This window comes from Ochotona curzoniae, unplaced genomic scaffold, assembly GCF_017591425.1.
Source record: "Ochotona curzoniae isolate NIBS_2020 unplaced genomic scaffold, NIBS_Ocur_1.0 scaffold_3223, whole genome shotgun sequence".
Lineage (NCBI taxonomy): Eukaryota > Metazoa > Chordata > Mammalia > Lagomorpha > Ochotonidae > Ochotona > Ochotona curzoniae.
This window is the reverse complement of record NW_024467108.1, coordinates 5,131,178-5,151,092: the sequence shown is the minus strand read 5'-3', so window position 1 is coordinate 5,151,092 and position 19,915 is coordinate 5,131,178. Positions and strand designations below refer to the sequence as shown.

The 19,915-nt window shown below is 53.5% G+C and overlaps 1 protein-coding gene across 1 annotated transcript; it reads right to left on the bottom strand.

The window, feature by feature from the left end:
* Positions 1-223: 223 nt before the first annotated feature.
* MOGAT2 (monoacylglycerol O-acyltransferase 2) lies at positions 224-11,400 on the bottom strand. The gene is made up of 6 exons (XM_040964376.1): positions 11,310-11,400; positions 6,980-7,158; positions 2,799-3,003; positions 2,367-2,541; positions 1,602-1,801; positions 224-378 (listed from the first exon to the last, which is right to left on the bottom strand). Exons 1-6 carry the CDS (start codon positions 11,398-11,400, stop codon positions 224-226), a joined length of 1,005 nt encoding a protein of 334 aa, XP_040820310.1.
* Between the last annotated feature and the right edge of the window lie 8,515 nt (positions 11,401-19,915).

Genomic DNA, 19,915 nt, shown 5'->3' with positions numbered 1-19,915 from the left:
CCCATGTCAGAAAGGAACAAAGGCCATGAAGAGGTAGGCCTGGCAGCAAATGCTGGAGCTTGGCTGTTTCTCCAGCGGCCAGTTCTGATGGAGGTGGGACTTACAGGGCTCTAGGGAGGGGGCAGGGGAGAGGTATCTGCAGAGATGTGCACTCTGTCCAGCTGGGCTTCCTAGCAATGGCCCCACTCCTGTGGAGGCAAACGCTGCTGTAAGCTGGAGCCACTCAGCAAAACTCCAGGTGTTGGTCAACAGGGATGTTGAACTTGAGCTTGTGGGCATCAAAGAGGTTGCACAGTTCCTTGAGGTATCGCTGGTGCAGCTGGTCCACTTCCTCCTCCGAGGGGTTCAGAGTCTTCTGCACCTCGATGGGCTTCCCCACTGCAGGGCACAAGGGTGGGCAGCAGTTCAGCAGGTAAGCTGCTGGGTGTGGGGGTCCCTACCTCCCTAAGCAAGGAGCTTGGAGTCCAGGAAGTAGATTCGCATGGGGCAGGTTGACTCCAGGCTGCATGGGTGCTCATCACTTTAGTCCTCACATGGTAATAACTCTTATGGGTCCTGTTTGATGGGTCAGGTGATGAGGCCAGAGAGGCTAAGAAACTCATCCAAAGCCACTCAGGTAGGGAGCACCAGTGCCAGGTCTTAAACCCCGGAGGGTGCTCTTCACCCACAGGTCACCTGGTTCTGGGAATCCAGGCCAAGCACAAATGCCTATGCTTCTAGGAGGAGGCAAGCTCACAGCCAGGCAGACTCTGTCATCCCCACCGCCCTGTGCTGGCCTGTAGGTCCCCGATGCCTCATCCTAGAAAACAATCAAGAAGGCCCCCAAGTATTCTTCTAGTTCTGCCTGGCCAGGCAGCTCCTTGCCCTCTCCTCTTGGGACAGCAAAAGTCTGCCACATGACACAGGGAAGGTCATGGCCTTGGGGGTTTACCCATTTGCGCTCATCTGGCAGGTCAGCAAGGGCTGGAGAGGAGACGTATGTGCCTCTCACTCCCAGCTGTGATGCAGGAACCTGGTGGGGACCCAAGACATGGAGCTGACATCCAGGGGGCTGGAAAGGCAGTGCCGAGCCTATGCATCCTTACAGCTCTCATCCACCTCTTGCCTGACAACACCCCCAGGCTCCGATTTCAAGCCCATGGCTTTCTGCTTTACACACGATCTAAAAGTGTCTCGGGAACTGTCCCCTGGGATCTGCCTTCTCCAAATGACCCTCCCCATTCAAAGAATTGGACCGCTATCTGGTATGATGAAGCGTCAGGGGCACCCAGATTCTAACCTCCTCCACTTGGTGCCTCCAAGGCAGAGAGATGTGTTGGAGGTTACTGAACTTCTCCATGCCTCACTTTACCAGCATTGAAATGCGGTTAGCCATGCCTACCTGAGTTATGGTTAGGCTAAACTGAGCTGCTTCATGGGAGGCAGCTAATGTCATTATACCTGACACACAGCAATGACTGGTCCTTGGAGCCTCCATTCCAGGTCCTGTGCCAGGCTCTGTGTGTGTGTCCTGGTCTCAGGTGTGGTTGGCCCATCCCCAAGTCCCCCTGTGGCACTCTGCTCAGGTCCTGTCCCCACACCCAGCCTGGGACCCAGCTCACCCACAGTGGTGACGGGCCTGCGGTAGGGCATGAGGCCAAAGCTGTACTGGAAGACACCTCGGCCATGGAAGAGGGGGAAGGAGACACCCATGATCTTGTGCAGCTGGTTCTGAATGCAGCGCAGCCAGGAGCCAGAGGAGTTCTCAACCTGGTCAAATAGGTCATTCTCGCCGAAGGAGAAGATGGGCACCAGGGCTGCCCTGGAGGGGAACAGAGAGCAGAGGGTGTGGGGGGAGACCCCTGAGAAAGTGCAAGCTGGGAAGTAGACTGGCCCCAGCAGGAAAGGACCAGGGACTGGGCCTGGTGACCAATGCCAGAGGCCTGGGGTGCCTCCCAGATCTGACCCAGGGGGCCAGCAGCACCTTCCCAGGACCACACCTCCCAAGCCCATCGGAACAGGTAGGCTGCCCTGCTATGGAGCATCCTCCAGGATAAAAAGCACCTGCTTCCTCTCTGCCCCCTTCAAAAAACCCTTCTTGCACCAGTTGGCTCTCATTCCTCAAAGCTGCTTCACCCCAAGGTGGGAGAACACCTTTGTCACAGACCCCCGGATGAATTCTTATCCCTCCAGCTCGCCTGGGTCTCTGGGGAATCTGTCCACTCTCCCCACCCACCCCAGGTCCCTTGAATCACTGTGTCCCCTTGTCTGAACTTCTCTGAGTGTGCACAGGAGGCACTGCTGCATGGTGGGCCTCTCCGTGCCCAGTGGAATCCTCCTCCACCCGCAGGGAACTCTCGACACTCTGCCCCCGCTGTCGTTCATACCCGTGAGCCAGGGCCAGCCTGATGAAGCCCTTGCGATTCCGCAGCAGCAGCTTGTAGGCTCCGGGCCGCGCGTCCAGGGCCTCCTGGGCACCCCCTACGATGATGGCCAGCAAGTTCCCGCCGCCCTTCCTGCTCAGAATATGATCGGCGCTGGTCTTTTCGGATGTCACCAGCCCTGGGGAAAGGGGACAAGTGTGTGCCCAAACCAGAAGCAGACCGCCATTCGCGGTCGTAAAGGCCGGCCCCTCACTACCACAGCTTGCTCCACCTGCTGCTCCCTGGCTCCTTCCCCTCTTGCCAGTCTTCCTGGGCGCTCAGTCCTGTAGGAGGTTTGCCCTGCATCTAGCCTCCTCCTACCGCTAGGCTCCTGGGAGGCAGACAGGGGCTGGACCCACCTCCCTTCCCTCCCGCAGCCCCAATGGGCCGACTCACCCCCGGACATGATGTAGTCCCTGAAGAATGGCGCCCGGAACCACAATGTTAGCATCATCAGGTGGGGGCGGAGGCCGGGGAAGAGCGAGGAGAAGCCGGTGCTCTCGGTGCACAGGTTGAGGAAGGCTCCCGCGGCCAGGACCCCGTGCGGGTGGAAGCCTGCGATGTAGTTCCGGGAGGGGTCCAGCTCCGCTGTCTTGATGAGCTGCGGAGTGGGTGGAAGGCTAGGTGAGCCGGAGTGACTCTGCTTACTGACCCCATGCCTGACCCTCACCCCCTGCCAGGCTGACACTGGCCAAGCCACTGTCCCTGTCTGAACCTCCCTGTGCCCAAGCACTCGGGGTTCTTAGGGAGGGTAAGACCCCGACGTGTAGTGGCACCTGAGGCCATGTGGCACTAGCTCTGGACACACTGCTCTTCTCTCAGGCTTCTCATCTGTGAAATGGAGCCATTCTCTGCCACCCCTCCCCAGGGAAGCTGGAGAAGCTCTAACGTTTGGGGCTTGCTTGGCAGCACAGAAGGCGAAGCTGGCACAAGCAAGGGCCACACCTGGTGTGACGGGGGGTCGGAGGAGTGGACCTGTCCAGTCAGTGCTTGTGTCACTGACACAGTTCCAGACCTGGGAAGTGTCAGGAGCAGTCCCCACTGGGGGCATCCATAAAAATAAGAATGTGGACTCCCTGCATTCTTCATAGCAGACCATGCCACACCCACAGTGCCTGGACCATGCTACACCCACAGTGCCTGGTGTCCACTCTTCCCCTGGTTGGTACAGAGTAGGAAGGAGAGACCCCTGGGCCACGCAGGTTCTCCGTGAGCTAAAGCAGAGGTGGCAGGTAGTGCTGGCAGCAGAGATGACCACTGCTGCTCCTGCTGCTGGACTGGCGGTCACTATCCTACAATGTGTTGTGTGTGTACACCTGTGTGTGTGTTTACAGGAAGTCCCTTCCAACCTCCTGCCATCACAGCCAATGTATGGGAAGGCTTCGATCTGCTCCCTGGTCCTGGCAGTTAGCTGCCCCCTGCGTGGCCCTGGGTGAGGTCAGAGGGCTGTCTTGCTGTGCCCCATGAGGGGGCATGTTGCAGGCAGCATTTTTACAGCCCTAGCCACAGCACTAGGTCCCTCCTATAGGCCTTGGGCCTGAGTGGCTACATATGCTCCAGACAATGACAGGATCACTGTGGGGGATTCCCAGCTCCTGAAGGGGGAGAGGGCTTCAGTGTAAAGTGGCCACAGCTCCCCCTCAGCAAAGAACATAGCCTAAATCTCCACCAGAACCCCTTTGGGGTGCCAATAGCATGACTTATGGAAGTCCCAAGGCCTAGAAACAACTGCCTGATTTTGCTTGAATTCCCCTGCTAGCTCATTGTCTGGAAGATCATCAGAAGGCCATATGCATGTGACCGTGGTGTGCGGAGGCTTCCAAATGCAGGCAAGCTCACCAGAGCTGGGAATTGTCACCCAAGATCGCTGTAGGGCGTAAGTCTGCAGACTTCCAGCCTGGGATTGGCCAAGCCAACGTGCACGGTATCCCGCCCTCTGCTGGTCACTCGTTAGTACTGCCCATCCTCTATAGGTGATGTGGAAACCTGGACTTTGACAACCCCGAAAAAAACATGCATATCTGATTTCTGCCAATAGGGGATGCTGTGACACCTGCATAGCACGTGGGAGTGCCTGGGTTTGAGTTCCAGCTACTCTGCTACTGATGCAGCTTCCTGCTAATACACCTTCTGGGAGGCAGAAGACAATGGCTGAAGTGCTTGGGCCCCTGCTGCCACCCACGCAGGAGACCAGGATGGAGTTCCAGGCTCCTGGCTTCAGTGGCTGGAAGACTGGAAGATTCTCCCTCTCTGCCATTTAAAATAAAGCCCAGTGTCAACAGTGTCATGACTGAGGAAATGCCCTTGGAACCCAAGGGCAGCGGATCAGAGAGGTTCAGAGCTGACCCAGTGCCGTTTCTGCCCGTCCTGAAGCTGAACACAACCCAGTGAACAGGGGGTAGGTGTTGCCAAGATCCCTAAGCTGCTAGGAAGACTCTCCCTGGCCAAGTTCCAAGGAATAGGCTCCGAGGCCTCTGCTGGCTGGCCTGTACGCTCCAGCCCCATCCACTGGTGTGCCTTCAGCCTTCATCACCCTGCGCAGCACGTGGCTGATCAGCAGCCACCCCGTGCCTGAGCTGCCTCTGTCCTTCTGCCGGACAGGTCGCCCTTCTTCCCCCTGGGGAACTCAGGGCACAGGGAGCAGAGTCAGGACCCTACTCAAGGCTCAGCCCCTGATGTCACTCACTCCCCAGGATACTGTGGCCCTCCTGGCACAGAGGAAGGAATGATCCCCAGGTACAGTGGGCTGAGCGGCTGCCTACATTGCCAACAACCTAAACAGGTGCCGATTCAACTCCTGACTGCCCCACTTCAGATCCAACTCCCTGCCAATGCACCTAGAAGAGCAGCAGGAGATGGCACAAGTGCTTGAGCCCCTGTCACCCATGGGAGAGATCTGAATGAAGCTCCTAGTGTGAGAGACGCTGATGAAGCTCCTAGCTCCTGGTTCCAGCTTAGTCCAACCCCCAGCTATTGTAGACATTTGGAGAGTGAGCCAGTAGATAGAAAATCTCTCTTCTCTCTCTCTCTCTCTCTCTCTCTCTCTCTCTCTCTCTCTCTCTCTCTCCCTCCCTCCCTCCATCCCTCCTTGGTCACTCTGCCTTTCAAGTAAATGAAATAACTCTTTGGGAGAAGATAAAAGAGGAATCCCAGGTTGGAGAGAGGACAGGTAAGAAAAGGAGTTTGGAATCTCCAAATCAGAGGCCCTGGGAGAAGGACCTGAGAGAGCCCTGCAGGGGAAGCACAGATGGGGGCTGGCACCCCCTCTCCTCACCCACCCAGGCCTCTGCTAGCACTCTGCCCTTCAACACCTCCTTCCCTGTAAGGGCACGCCTCCTCTAGCCAACTTCTGCCCTCTGCCCTCTGCCCTGCCCCACCTACTCTTGCCCTTTGTCCAAGAAGCCCTGCTCCCTAGGGTGCTGGGGGGCAACTGGACTGCAGCCCTTGCCCAGCTGTGTTAGTTCTTGTGGGGCTGTATGACTGTCAGGTAGAAGCCGGCTAGGAACCCCGAGGATTCCAGACTCTGCCTCCCAGGTCCTGTAGGGGCCAGAGGAGGTGGGGCCCGTGGCTGGGCCCCTGGCCCTGCTGCACCAACTGCTGACTCAGTGAGAAGGAGCAGAGTCACCTCCAGGTAACAGAGAACCGGCGAGGTGCTTGACCTCTGTGTGTGCCAGAGTCCACACAGCCCAGGGAGGTCTGTGGCTGCAGCACCACCTCATGTGAGGAAACCAGGGCACAGAGGGATGGGAAGAGGGGACTCCCCCAAGCTCCCACACCCAAGGCGGGAATCCAGCCCTTGCAGTTCTAGAGGACCTTCTCCTCCCAGAGCAGACTCAGCCCAGTCACTCTCCCATCGTCACTGCTCTCCCCACCCCATCCCATCGGGACAGCTGGCTGCGTGGTCAAAAGTTCAGTCTCTGGGGGAAGGTGAAAGAGCTGAAGGGTCTGCTCGCTCAGATTCGGGGACCTGCTACAATCAGGCCCAATCTCAAGTCCAGGGTCTGCTGTGGAAAAGGACCATGTGGTGTCCTGAGCCAGACAGTGAACAGCGCTAAGGGTTACCGAAATCCACAAACTTTCAAACTTCCAGGGACTGGCACTGTGGTGCAGTGGGTAAGGTTGCTGCATGCAGTACCAGCATCCCATATGAGTACTGGGTCACATCCCAACTGCCTCACTTTGGGTCTAGCTCCCTGCTGATGTGCCTGAGAGAACAGTAGAGGATGGCCCAAGTGCTTGGGCTTCTGTACCCACATGGGAAACCAGAATGAAGCTCTGGTTCCTGGCAATGGACCAGCCCAGCTCCTGCCATTATGGCCGTTTGGGGAGTAAACAAGCAGATGGAAGCAGTTTTTCTCTGTATCTCTGCCTTTCAAATAGATACAGTTACACAATGTTTAACTTTAATATGTGCCACAAAGCTCCTCCCAAGCCTTTGTAGTCGGTTCTTATGCACTCCTGCAGATGGTCAGCCAAGGCCAGAGAAGTCCATTGGTTCCCCCAGGCCACACAGAAGTAGAGCCCAGGCTCCCCTCTCCCACTGTGCCCACCACAGCCCAGCCAGCCACCGCACTCACAGAAACGGGGAAATAGTCCTTCATGTACTTCCAGATCGCCCAGCGGCGGAAGGCCTCGATACGTCTGCCCCCTTGCCGCGGCGTGTCCCGATCCAGGTACCACCAGGTAGCGTAGAGGATGGCCAACAACCAGAATCTTGTGAACAGGAGGCTGATGAAGACCATGAAGCAGATCTGGGCTGGGCAGGGCAGCAGGACCATCAGAGAAGGGAGGGGATACTGCCAGCCCGTCCTGCCTGGCCCCCAACCCTGGGAGGAAGGGATGAGCTTTCTGTGCTCGCACGGGGGAGGTTGGAGTGCCAAGGGGGATGTAGCACAGCTCCCTGGTCCTCCTCCAACACCCAGTGTGCAGCGGTCTGCGTTCACCAAGTGCACGATGCATAGTGACAATGAACTTTGTTTTTCAAAGTCTCAAAGGGAGACCTCTTCCTGCCCATTAATATTCACTTTATAAGCAGCACCTGCAGAGTCCCAGGCACTTAGTAGCTGTGACAGACAGACAGATCCCTGTCTGTGTGGAGTCAGCTACCCCAGTGCTGTGCTGGGCGCTTTGTGGGTTTTATCTTTCAAACAAGTTTTTAAAAATGAAGAGAGGGAGAGAAACAGACACACACACACACACACACACACACACACGCACACACACAGAGCTACCGTTCTCAGGTCACTCCCCAGATGCCCACCACAGCCGGAACTGGGCCAGGCAGAAGCAGGAGTCAGGACCTCCACCTTGGTCTTGCATGTCAGTGCCATAGACCCAGTTCCTGGGACCCTCCTGTCTTGCCTCCTGCAGTGTGCATTCGCAAGAGCTGGGATGGGGAGAAGAGCCAAGGCTTGAGCCCCAGACACTGGCATACAGGCCGTGGGTATCTGAAGCAAGATATTCATTTATTTATTTATAAATGGAGGGAAGGAGAGAGAAAGAGAGAGAGAGAGAGAGATGGGGGGAAGGGAGAGAGAGAGAAAGAGAGAGAGAGAGAGAGAGAGAGAGAAAGAGAGAGAGAGAGAGAGAGAGAGAGAGAGAGATTCTCTGTCTACTGGTCTACCCCCCAAGTAACCACAATGGCTGGAGCTGAGCCGATCTGAAGCTAAGGAGTCAAAGGCTTCCTCCGGGTCTCCCACATGCCCACATGAGCATAGGGTCCAAGGCCCTGGGCCATCCTCCACTGTCCTCCCAGGGAGCCAAACAGGAAGCAGAGCAGCTGGGACACGAAGCAGTGCCCACATGGGATCCCAGCGTGCATGAAGCAAGGACCCAGGCACTGAGCCATTGTGCAGGACCCAGAAGCAGGATCTTCAGACACCCCACCCATCAGGCCCTGGCAGCCATTCTTCTAGTTCGTCCATGACTCTCACTGCTCCAGATACCTCATATAACTGGGCTCACACAGTCTCCCTCCTGCTGTGACTGGCTTATTCCACTCCCAGCATGCAGTTTCCAGTGCATGTGGGTCAGCATTTCTTCCGGGCAGGTGTTGTGGCTCAGTGAGCTAAGCATCTACTTGGGACATCCATGTTCCTATTTGTCTGAGATCAAGTCCTGCCTCTTGTTTCTGATCCAGCTTGCTGCCAAGGCTGCTCTTGGCCCCAGCCCTCAGGCCTGGAGACTTCTGGTTCCTAGGGCTTTACTCTTGTTCAGCCCTAGCTGTTGCAGACATTTGGGGAGTGAAGTGGGTAGAAGATCTCTCTCTCTCTCTCTCTCTGTTGCTCTGACTTTCAAATAAATAAACTTTTTAAAAAATTCCCTCCTTGCGAAGCTGCGTGGCTTTCCTCTGTGGGTGGAAGCCACAAGTGCATGTGTAGTTTACTTCTACCTATCATGTTTTCACGTACTACTGCATCAGTGACTCACAGTGAAAACTAGGGAGGTCTCAGGTACAAACACAGACCCCTGATTTGCCTAGGAAGCTGGAAGAAGTGTCCCTTGGCTGTGCAGGCAGCTGCTTCCCACCTGCCCTCTGCCCCACCCAGGTCTGCAGCTTAGGCCCCGTCCTTCCCTGCACTTCTTGTCAGCCTGCCAGCAGCCCTGCTAGTGCCTTCAAGGGCTAGAATAAACCAGCAATGGACCACCTGCCCATGCTTGGTTCTCTGCATGTATCTTAAACATTGTATGACAGGCTTCAAGGAGAATGTTAGAAAGGTTTGGGGACAAGAATGTCTTATACTCATGGTTGCACAGCTGTGGGGAATGGCAGGGTTCCTGCCAATTTTAGAGAAGGAGCTAGGAGCCCAAGGAACTGGGAGGGAGAGGTATTGCTTATTTGTTTACATTAAGCATTCTTTCTTTTTAAAAGATTTATTTATTTTTATTGCAAAGTTGGATTTACAGGGAGAGACAGGACAATCTTCCATCAACTGATTTATTCCCCAAGTGGCCACATCTGCTGGAGCTGAGCTGATCCAAAATTTGGAGCCAGGATCTTCTTCCAGGTCTCCCATGTGGGTGCAGGGTCCTGAGGCTTTGGACCATCCTCTACTGCTTTCCCAGGTCACAAGCAGGGAGCTGGATGGGAAGTGGAACAGCTGGGATAGGAACCAGCGCCCATATGGGATCCTGGCGCATGCAAGGCACTAAGCTATCATGCCGGGCCCTACATTAAGCATTCTTACATTAAGTGATCAGCACCCCAACTGGGTCTCTCTCCCCTTGGATAAGAGTAATAGTTATTGCAGGTAGCTCCCAAATTAAGAAAATTATCTCTAGGGAATAAAAACAAATTTCTAATAGTGGCCCTCAAGAAGTGGGATTAGAGACCGGCACTGGTGGCATAGTTGGCCAAGCTATAGCCTGTAAAGCCGATATGCTGTATGAGCTCTGGTTTGAGCCCTGGCTGCTCTGTTTTTGATCCAGCTCTCTGCTAATACACCTGGGAAAGCAGTAGAAGGTGACATAAATGATTGAGTCCCTGGATGCACATGTGAGACCTGGGTGAAGTTCCTGGCTCTGGCTTGGCCCAGCTCCTGCCACTGCGGTCATTTGGCGAGTGAACCAGTGGATGGAAGATATCTGTGTGAATGTGTGTCTTCACCCACCCCTGTCCCTTTGGAACTCTGCATTTCAAATAAATAAACCTTGAAAATAAAAACCCTTAAGGGGCAGGTGTTGCGTGCATCAAGTTAAGCTGCCGCTTGTGACAACAGCATCCCAAGTCAAAGTGCCCATGGGAGTCCCAGTTGCTCTGCTTCCAATGCATTTCCTGCCATGCTCCTGGGAAAGCAGCAGAAGACGGTCCACGTGCTTGGGCCCCTGCCACCCATCCACGTGGAGGACTTGGACAGAGTTCCAGGTTCCCGACTTGAGCATGGTCTAGTCTCAACCACTGCGACATTTGGGAGAATAAACCACAGAATGGAAGATCTCTCTCCCCTGTTTCCCAACTCTGCCACTCAAACAAATAAGATAAATATATTTTAAAGTATCAGATAAATAAAAGATTAAAAACATTCTGAGCTCCTGAATTATACAGACATCATCAGTGTACTGGATTTGGCCTGTGAGCCTTAATTTGCTGATTCCTGTCCTAAATTGTGACTCTCCCCCACTACCTGTCATTCCACACCCCAATTACAGCAGACCCCTGACCCTTCCAGGGGCCCTTCCATGCAGAGTGGACCTTGTCACTCCCCTCCGGGAGCCTCCAGTGGCTCCCCTTTGCCCTCAGGATAAGGCACCTCTTAATCCCTCTCCCTCTGGTCCTTCCGGTCTGGGAAAGCTTTGACCTCTGTGCCCTAGCTAAGCAGGTGTCCCAGTCCAGACACATTCTTGCCCTCAAAAATGTCAGCAGGCAGGCTGAGGGTGATATTTCTCAGCCTCTGTGACCTGCTGGCCATAGTGTGCAGGACTGAGGGCCTCTGGAGCTCACCCTGAGGCGGTCAGTGGCCCCCTAACACCTTCTTGCCTCTGCCTGCTGTGTGCCACCCTTCCTCCCAACACACAGCTTTTTAAAATGCCACCTTGTGGAAGGCTGGAATGAACTCCTTCTAAGAGCAGATGAGAAGACAGACCCTGCCCTCCTGCGTGAGCCTTGCTCACAGCCCAGGCTAGGCCAAAAGTAATCCCATTGCTTCATCTCATCCATTATGACCCCTCATGCTGCTGATGAGAGGTCAGGCACGGGTGGACCCAGCCTCACCAGGAGGCATGCACACAGTCTCAGGTTACACTCCGGCTACTTCTTCTCCCACCTCTCGCCTCCTGCCTTCATTCCCTGGCTCCTACATAACCTATCTGTTGGGACGCAGGGTGCTGAGTGCACTTGATGTGGCTGCTCCGCCCCTCCCCCCATGTCCAGGGCCTCTCCCCCTCCCCACTCCCTGTTGTCTGCCTTACCCAAGGCCAGGAAGGAGAAGACCCACTGGAGCACCGCGAAGGTCTGCAGCCTGCGTTCCCACGGCACAAACAAGGGTGCCAACTCCACCATGGCGTCCGTCTGTCTCTCCCCACGTTCCTCACCACTGTGTGCCGAGATCCCCACAGGGCTGTAGGCCTGCTCAAGCTGGCTGTGAGGGGGCCCGAACTCAGCCTAGCCCAGCACCAAGGCCTCCCTGCCCCAGCCCAGGCAGGGCTCCACTTCCCACAAGGAACCTTTGATTTGCCCCAGCCCCACAGAAGGAAGAAGGAGGGGAGAGAGCTAGTAGCCTTTATCAGCTTTGCTTGCGGCAGCACCTTATCTGCCTCATTCTGATTGCTCTACTGCCTCTCTGATTGCTCTCGGCTTGCCCTTCCAGCAGCTTGAGAGGCCACACTGCATTCCTAACCTGCTCCCACCAGCCCCAGGACCCAGCTCCAACTCTGTTCCTTCTTTCTCTCTCTTGCCACACCCACTCTCTTCCCTCTCTGCAAATAAGCTGGTATGGCTCCCATCCTATCTGACAATCCCTGACCCCACCACCACTTCCTGTCCCACATCTGCTCAGTAAAGCTCCACGAACTCCCTGCATCCCACACCGTCTGGTTTTCCCCTGCCATCTGTCCTCCACACTTTAGATGCCACCGCCCTGCAAAACTGGCTTTGCTTAGTTCACCAATGATGTCTCTGTGTTGCTGGATCCAAGGCCCGGGCCTCAGCACCAACTCCGGAGCCATCAGCAGTCCGAGCGAGGGCTGCTCTCTCCTTCCTGGCCACTGTGTGCCACATGCCCCTGGCTTTCTCCCCCAGTTCCCGTGCTGCTCTTTCCTGTCCTCACTTGCACTCTTTGCCTTGACCAGACGGCCTGAGCCAGTCCCCACGCCCCAGCCTTCAGTATCGCTGCCCTCCACACACATCCTCTGCCGATCCCATCCAGGCCAGTGACCTTGTAGTCCAGCTGCATAGCTGGGACTCCAGTCTGCCGAGCCAGCTTAGATTTCTCCCTGGGGCTCTGAACTTGACTGTGGAGGTAGCCGCTTGACTTCTGCCCTTGAAGGCTGATGGCCACCCCATCACAGCACATTCAAAACTGACTCTGATTTGTCCTCTAGTGCCCCTGCCGGCTCGTTCTCTGCTCTTTCCCATCTCAATAAACGACAACATTGTTAATCCTGCAGCTCAGGCCAAAACCCAAGTCCCATGAGATCACTTCTGTTCCTCTCCATCCACACCCACCAGTTACCATGCCCCACTGGCTCTTCTGAAATCTCTCCGTCTAAATGCAAACTTGGAGCCCTGGAGGATCAAACACGGGGTTGTGCAGGGTTGTGTTTTTCACACAGAGGATACTCCAGTGGTATGGCCACGTGGATCACCAAGCAGAACAGCACCAGCACCCAGTGTCCTTGCCAGTCACTGCCCTCCTCTTCCCAGTAAGTCAACTCCTTGTAATTGGTCTTAATTAGGGATCCATGAAGTGTGTACTCCTTTGGAATTGGCCTCCTCCTCATGATCCTGTCTTTGAGCACCTTCCCTTTGTTGTGGTCTTAGGCAGCTAGTTCCAGGTCACAAGCCATGCCTCCTCCGCCCACATAATCCAAATGAAGCCCACCTGCCATCACCTGGAACCTGAGAGGGGGCAGTGTTGCACTGGTGTGTAATCACTCCTCTCACAAGCCCTCATAAAAGCCCAAGACAGGGAGGGACACTCTCTTGGTATCCTGCCTCCACTGCTCTCACATTCTGTCTCTTGGCTTCCCCAGCACCTGCTTGCTCTTTGGCTTCCCATGGACAGACTCCAAGGACAGGTAACCCCCGAACATGGCCCCTGTATGTCTGTATGCCTCACCCTCTGTTCACTACTTGGGCAGGACAGTTAATGCTAAGATGCCTTGGCTTTTTAATTTGGGTACTTCCAAGAGTTCTAGGGGAGATAAAACCTATTAATAATGGGATGTGGACAGAGGAGCCAGGAAAAGGTGAATGTTTGCAGGTTTGTAAATGTGCCCAGGTTGTTCACTGCATGCCTCTTAAGATAACTTATATTGCTAGGGAAGCTGGGACATAAGTATTCAGTTGAACAGACGAGTTTCATGGCAATGACCACTTGTTCTCTTAGGGTTTTGATTCGTGCTGAACTGCCACGTGGACTTGTCATTTGCTAGTTATCTAGTGGGCCCTGCCATCACCAAGATGGTTAATAACACATCCTCTACTTGTCGGGTGTGATCTCTCTTGCACCCCACAACGCCTTCACCGGAAGTCAGCAGACTTCAACTTCCTCGCCACTGAGGGCAGCGTGTGAGTCGCTCATCCTTTCGGGCGATCATAAACTGTGCTGCTAAAGAGCATTCTCAGATGCCGGAGGCCAGTCCCAGCTGAGTTTGGAGCTCGACAAGGGTGTGTGGAGTCCGCAATAAGGAAAGACAACGCCAGTGACACTTGATGCCCTCTTGTAACAGCTCAAGAAACTGTCCTTTTAATTTACTCAGACACATTTCAAGCCTCTGCACAAACGTTTGATTTTTCTATTTTTACTTCATGACTAAGTGGATATGCACAGATGTTTGATTATCTTAGTTTTTACTTCATGGCCAACTAGGTGATCTTAAAGATAATTCTATAATTTTCTTCAAAACAAGCCATTGTTCATTTTTCAGTAGTAGCCAGTGCGTGACAGCCAGGACTCCAAGGCCAAGGCACATGTGATTACCTGTTAATCAGTAATACATTCCTACTACATTTCTATTTCTACAACTTGCCCATCATTTAATGGGAGAAATATGTCAAAATGGGAAAAACATCAAAATCCAAGACAAAAGTTTCAAACATTAAATCCTCCTACAGGCTCTACAACCTCATAAACAGTCAAATAATAATCAAAAGCGTACCTCTATGATATCAATACACCCTATAATTCCTCTAGTCAAAAAATCACACAAGTGGCTAAAATAGCTACACTTTCTATGCTCCAAAGAGTTGCAAGGACAGGCTAACCTTTAGGGTCACAGTAACTATTTTTATCGCCAAAGCATTTTCATCTCATACTCCCATCATTTTCATTAATTTTTAGGATATTTATCAAGCCATTTCCCAGAAGGCGTGCCACATATCTGAGCCGATTCTGGGCCAATGGGTAGGCACACAATAAAGTGTCCAGAAATAGCATGGGCTTAATGGTACTCTTGTGTGCAAATTGTGAAAGACCCACTCACCAAGACATTGTCAGCAACATTAACTCCCAAACTCACATTGGTTGCAAAAGCCATCTGACAGGGGCGAACAGCAATGCCTCAATAGATTACAGAATTCTTAGTGGGGTGGTTGAGTGTCCACGCAAAAGGGGGTGAGACTGCGTCAAGGTGGTCAGAGAGACATCTGCCGGGCCTTGCCAAACACCTTGAAGCTCCTCTGGGTCTTGTCAAACAGGGGAGCTGTTCTCTTCACAGCTTTGTGTCATCCACACCCTCTGAGACACACTCAGATGGGTCTTTGAGGGCACATTTGCTGGGGACACGGCTTGACATGGAACGGCTGCTTCTTACAGTCAGATGACAGATTGTCTTCCAGAGTAGTTGCGTGCACTCACACACCCCCCTAGCGCATTTGAGCAATCAGGCTCTCGGTGTTGGCCACACTGCAGTTGATTTACTGAGAGCACGGTGGTCCTTGCTGATGCTCACAGGCCTTAGCTAATGACTTGTAAGCTTGAGCCATTTTAGTGGATCTGTCAGCCACTGGGATATCATTTCTCACAAAGTTTTCCTTCCTATCTTTATTTGAATTAAGCACCTCTTGAATTTGAACAGCTACTTTCTGCCACCACAGCCAGCCCCTTGGGTAGTCTGTAGCTCCCCCTTTCCTTGCTGGTCTCTTTCTCTATCATTCTCTTGCCCATCACAGTCCCATCACAGCCAGAGAGACTGCTGGGTCTCAGACTATGGGAACTTTTTCCCAGGATAATCACATCAGTGGTTACTGCCCCCAGGAATCAGTGCGCCACCCCATGGGTCCTTATCCTCCCGACGTTTGCAGTGGTCAGGTTTCTTCTCTGCCAGGGGAGTGAAGGGCTCTCTGAGTCTGGTCTTTTATTTATTTAAGATTTATTTATTTCTACTGAAAAGTCAGATATATATAGAGAAGGAGAGACAGAGATGAAGATCTTCCATCCGCTAATTCACTCCCCAAGTGGCCACAAAAGCTGAAGCTAAGTTGATCTGAAGCTAGGAGCCAGGAACGTCTTTCAGGTCTCCCATGCAGGTGCAGGGTCCCAGGACTTTGGGCCATCCCCTACTGCTTTCCCAGGACACAAGCAGGGAGCTGAATGGGAAGTGGAGCAGCTGGGACACGAACTAGCATCTGTATGGGATCCCAGCACTTGCAAGGGGATTAGCTTGTTGAGTCATTGTGCCAGGCCCTTTAGCTCTTGACCAGCATTGCCTGATAACTAGCCTCGGTAACAGCTTCCCTGGTCCTTTCAGCCTTCGGAGTGGCAGGACCTCCTGCCCTTTGAGCCCCATTTCTGTGCTCCAGGACCCACCTGCTCCAGTGGCCTCTTGCCTTTACCAAAAGACAAAGGGGACCTTTTCTTTTTTCTTTTTTTTTTCATGCCCATCACCTCCCATCATTATCTCCATTTGTTTGGTTTATTTATTTATTTATTTATTTATTTTAATTTTTATTGGAAAGTCAGATACACAGAGAGGAGGAGAGACAAAGAGAAATATCTTTCGTCCGATTCACTCCCTAAATGAGAGCAACGGCTGGTGCTATGCCGATCTGAAGCCAGGAGCCAGGAACTTCTTCCAGGTCTCCCACACGGGTGCAGAGTCCCAAGGCCCTGGGCTGTCCTCGACTGCTTTTCCCAGGCAGGGAGCTAGATGGGAAGCAGAGCTGTTGGGATTAGAACCGGTGCCCATATGGAATCCGGGAGCATTCAAGGTGAGGATTTTAGCTGCTAGGCCGCCGGGCGCCAGGACCTTTTCTTGAGAGTTTGTTGTGAAGGGCCCAGGAGTTCTGTCTCTGCTCCAGGATTCCTGCTGGGCACAGAACTGAACTGTGCTGTGGTTTTCATTTGTTAGATGAACCTGAGGAAGCCCAGATCCTCTCTGGATCTGGATCTCCACTTCTGTAGAGTAGGGACTGGATTAGAACTCCAGGGGAAAGAAAGAACGCTGGGGGTCCACCACAAATGATTCTTAAGATTAATGCTTATTAAACATCTTGCACTTTTGGGTGTACACTGGTAAGTAGGCAATCTGTACACATCATTTGCTTTCATTCTGAAAGCCACTGTCAGTGCTGATGAAGGGAAAACCAGGAGCAAGAGCCGGAGGAGCTGCTCCCCCTGGTGGTCATGGTGGGAAGCTGCGGGGCAGGATGGATCTGCCTCCCAGAGTGCTGCCAGAGCCTGGGGCCCGAGAATGACACTGTGGACAGCAAGAGGGGCTTTGCAGTGTGATGCATGATCATGATTTACCCTTGTTGTCTGGAGTGTGTCCCAGGTCCTCGCAGGGGTCTTCGAAGAGAGTGAGAGTCACAGCAGAAAGCAGTGTGGTGATGCAAACAGAGACCAGAATGACATACCTTGAACATACAGTGAGAATCAGCCAGATATCAAGTGGTACACGCAGCACTTGGAAGCTGAACTCAGATTATAGAATCCCTCCTCAGAGCTTCCAGAAGGAACCAGGCTTGAGGAGCCCCACAGTGGTGAACGGTCCATGCACACATTCCACCCCCAACCGTGAGTGTCCATAGGTGTCTTGTGGATGGAATCAGTGGATGGTGGGTAAGGGGGAGCCCCCACCTCCAAGTTCAGTTCTTCAGCAGATGCCATTGTTTCTAGCTCTGGCACATCTCTCCATCTCTGTCCTTTGTCACCATCGCCCCCCAGGCAGATAGACAGCTGTCACCTCTCCTACCATCAGGCCCTGCTAAGCCTCCTCCCTGCTGCCTGCTCCTTCTCTGGGAGAAGCCAGAAGGAGTTTCTGAAACCCACATCTGAATGCTTTGCTCCCTTGCCCAGGGAGGGCAGGAGACGGCTGGCCGTGGCCACCGCGGTGGCCTTGTTCATCTGTAGCCTGTCGCCAGTACCTCCCCAGAGGCCCCTGCGTGCTGCTGCCAGACGCCCCAGGCATATCCCTGCGTGCTGGGCCTGGATGCTCAGCTCCAGCAGCAGACTGGCTCCAGCTTCTTTTCTCTGCAGCCACAGCCATGACCTTAAGGGAACTTGCACTTCCAAGCTGGCACAAGTCCCTGCGAGGTCTTTACGGGCCTGAAATCCACTGCCACCATGACCAGCACAAAATACCCTTGGCTCCCTCATTAAGTATCATTTACAGCAGTAAAAGGATTTTAAAAGGATTTTTATTATTATTTCCAGTTTTGAGAGCAGTAAATTATTCATTTTACTTTCTTACTTGAACTCATACTTACTATCACTGATACATGACCTGGGCTGCCCTTGACCGAGGACATCACTCAGCCTTGGTGACAGAATCAGCGCACATATTGGTGGTACTCTGTTATGTTTATAAGCCAGCCAAAGCAGACACCTTCTTTTCTTCCCAGGTTGGAAACATTTTTGTAAGCCCTCGAGCAGCTCATGGGCCCCTAGCCGTGAGATATGTGGGTCCCTGGGTCTTTGCAAAGAGGCCCCAGGCCCACAAATGGGATCACACAGAGGCTGAGGCACACAGGAACTGGAGGGCAGGGGTGGGAGGGACCTCAGCTCCTCGCTTGCAGGGCTATCAGGACCACAACAGCTATACCGTAGAGGAGCCAACCCCAGTTCTTCAGATGAGAAAAGGGGGAGACAACACTCCTCCCCAGTGCCCTGCTCTAGAGGCATTCCAGAGACTCCTGGGTACTCCTGGCTCCACCTGATACCCTCTGCTGTCTTCTCTGCCCACTGCTTCCCCAGGGATGCTGGCTCAGCTCTGATTCTCTTGAAGTCTCACGCCTCCAAGGACATACAGCCCCAAGGAGGAAGAGAAATCAGACCTACTCATTGCCCAACTCCGCGAGGTCATTGTCAGTGCCTCACTTTCCTGCTGTCCCCCATCACACAGGCCCAGAAGGTGGAATGAGGAGAGGCTTGGAACTCATTCATGGCTGAGCCAGCAACTGGATCCCGGCTTTCTGACCCACCACGAAACCTCTCCTCATTCCAGCTCATCTCTACTGCGAGGTCAACAATAGTGGCTGCGAGTTAGTTAAGGATTTTAAAACTATGCAACCCCCTGAACAAGGTGTGGTGGTCTGTGCAGGTGCCAGATAGATGAGTTCCTTCCCGCCCAGCTGGTCTTGGCCCACAGTCTCACCATGCACCAAGTTTGGCCAGCCCTGTCCTAGCGGTCCCTTTGGCCAGCCCTGTCCCTTCCCCAGTGGTCCTTGTCACCAGGGCAGCAATCCTGCTTGAGAAGGAGTGGGGTGGGAGGCGATGTGCTGCATGGCTCCTGGGAGCTGGAACCAGGGGCTGGCTGCTTGAAGCAGGTTAACAGCTTAGCTCACGGCCTGCCGGGCCCAGGTCTTCTCTTCTCCCCACCAGTTCTGCTTCCCTTTTCCTGCCTTGAGTATCTTCAGTGCCCTGTGGCTCCCTAGGGGTGCAAGAGGCAGAACGTGGGTCCTCTGGTTCGGTTCCAAGCCACAGTCCCCACACTCATCAGAGCAAATTGATCCTACAAACACTACGTCTCCTGACCACTGCACTTGACCGTACTGTTTGAGCCCAGTGGGAAGGCTTCTCTCTTAAAAATAGAAAAAAAGATCATCACTTAATTTGAACACTTATCAGAAGCAATTCTGACTCAACAAACCAGGATAGTGGACTGCAGCAGTCTGATGTGTCTTCCTTACAGAAACGAATGCTTGGAGTGGAAGTCCCATGCAACAGGAGTCGTCCTGCAAAAGATGGCCACACAAATACCTGGTTCACCATTCTCTTCTACAGTAAAACGTCATGTGATACTCTAGCATGCAGGGAGAAGTCTCACAGTTCAGTACTGTTCCACAAGCCAGGAGCACGATCCTTACAGGGTGCTCCAGTCTCCACCATCAGTGGCATCATCGTCACCTTTCTCACCATCATCACCGTCACCATCCAGCCACCATCTGCCTGCACCTGCTGTGCATCAGGAAAGACCCACCCCATGACCTCACTCATATCCTCACTTTCCACGGAGGGAAACCGAGGCTCAGAGAGGCTCATTAAGTCTCCCATGTTACCCAGCTGATGAGCAGCAGAATTCAGGATCATGGGCTCTAAAAGCCTGTTTTCTACCTGGCAGAATTCTGCTCCTGCTTTTCTTCCATCACCCTACCCACTTGTGTTGCTGGTCAGCTCTTGGCAGTCCTGCGGCTCTCGCTCAGCAGTTCTTGCTGTGATGTCTCAGAAGTGCATGTCCACTCCTCTCTCAGCTGCTGCACGTTGACTCGGGTAGGGGGCAGAGGCTCTGAGCACCCGCTCAATGTCCGAGGGTCCATGACTTGCTCAGACATTCATGGGCTGAATCACTGAAGGTCGTGTGGACGTGTGGATGAAGGGTGGGTGTGGGTAAGTACAGGAGCAGGAAGTAAAGGATAA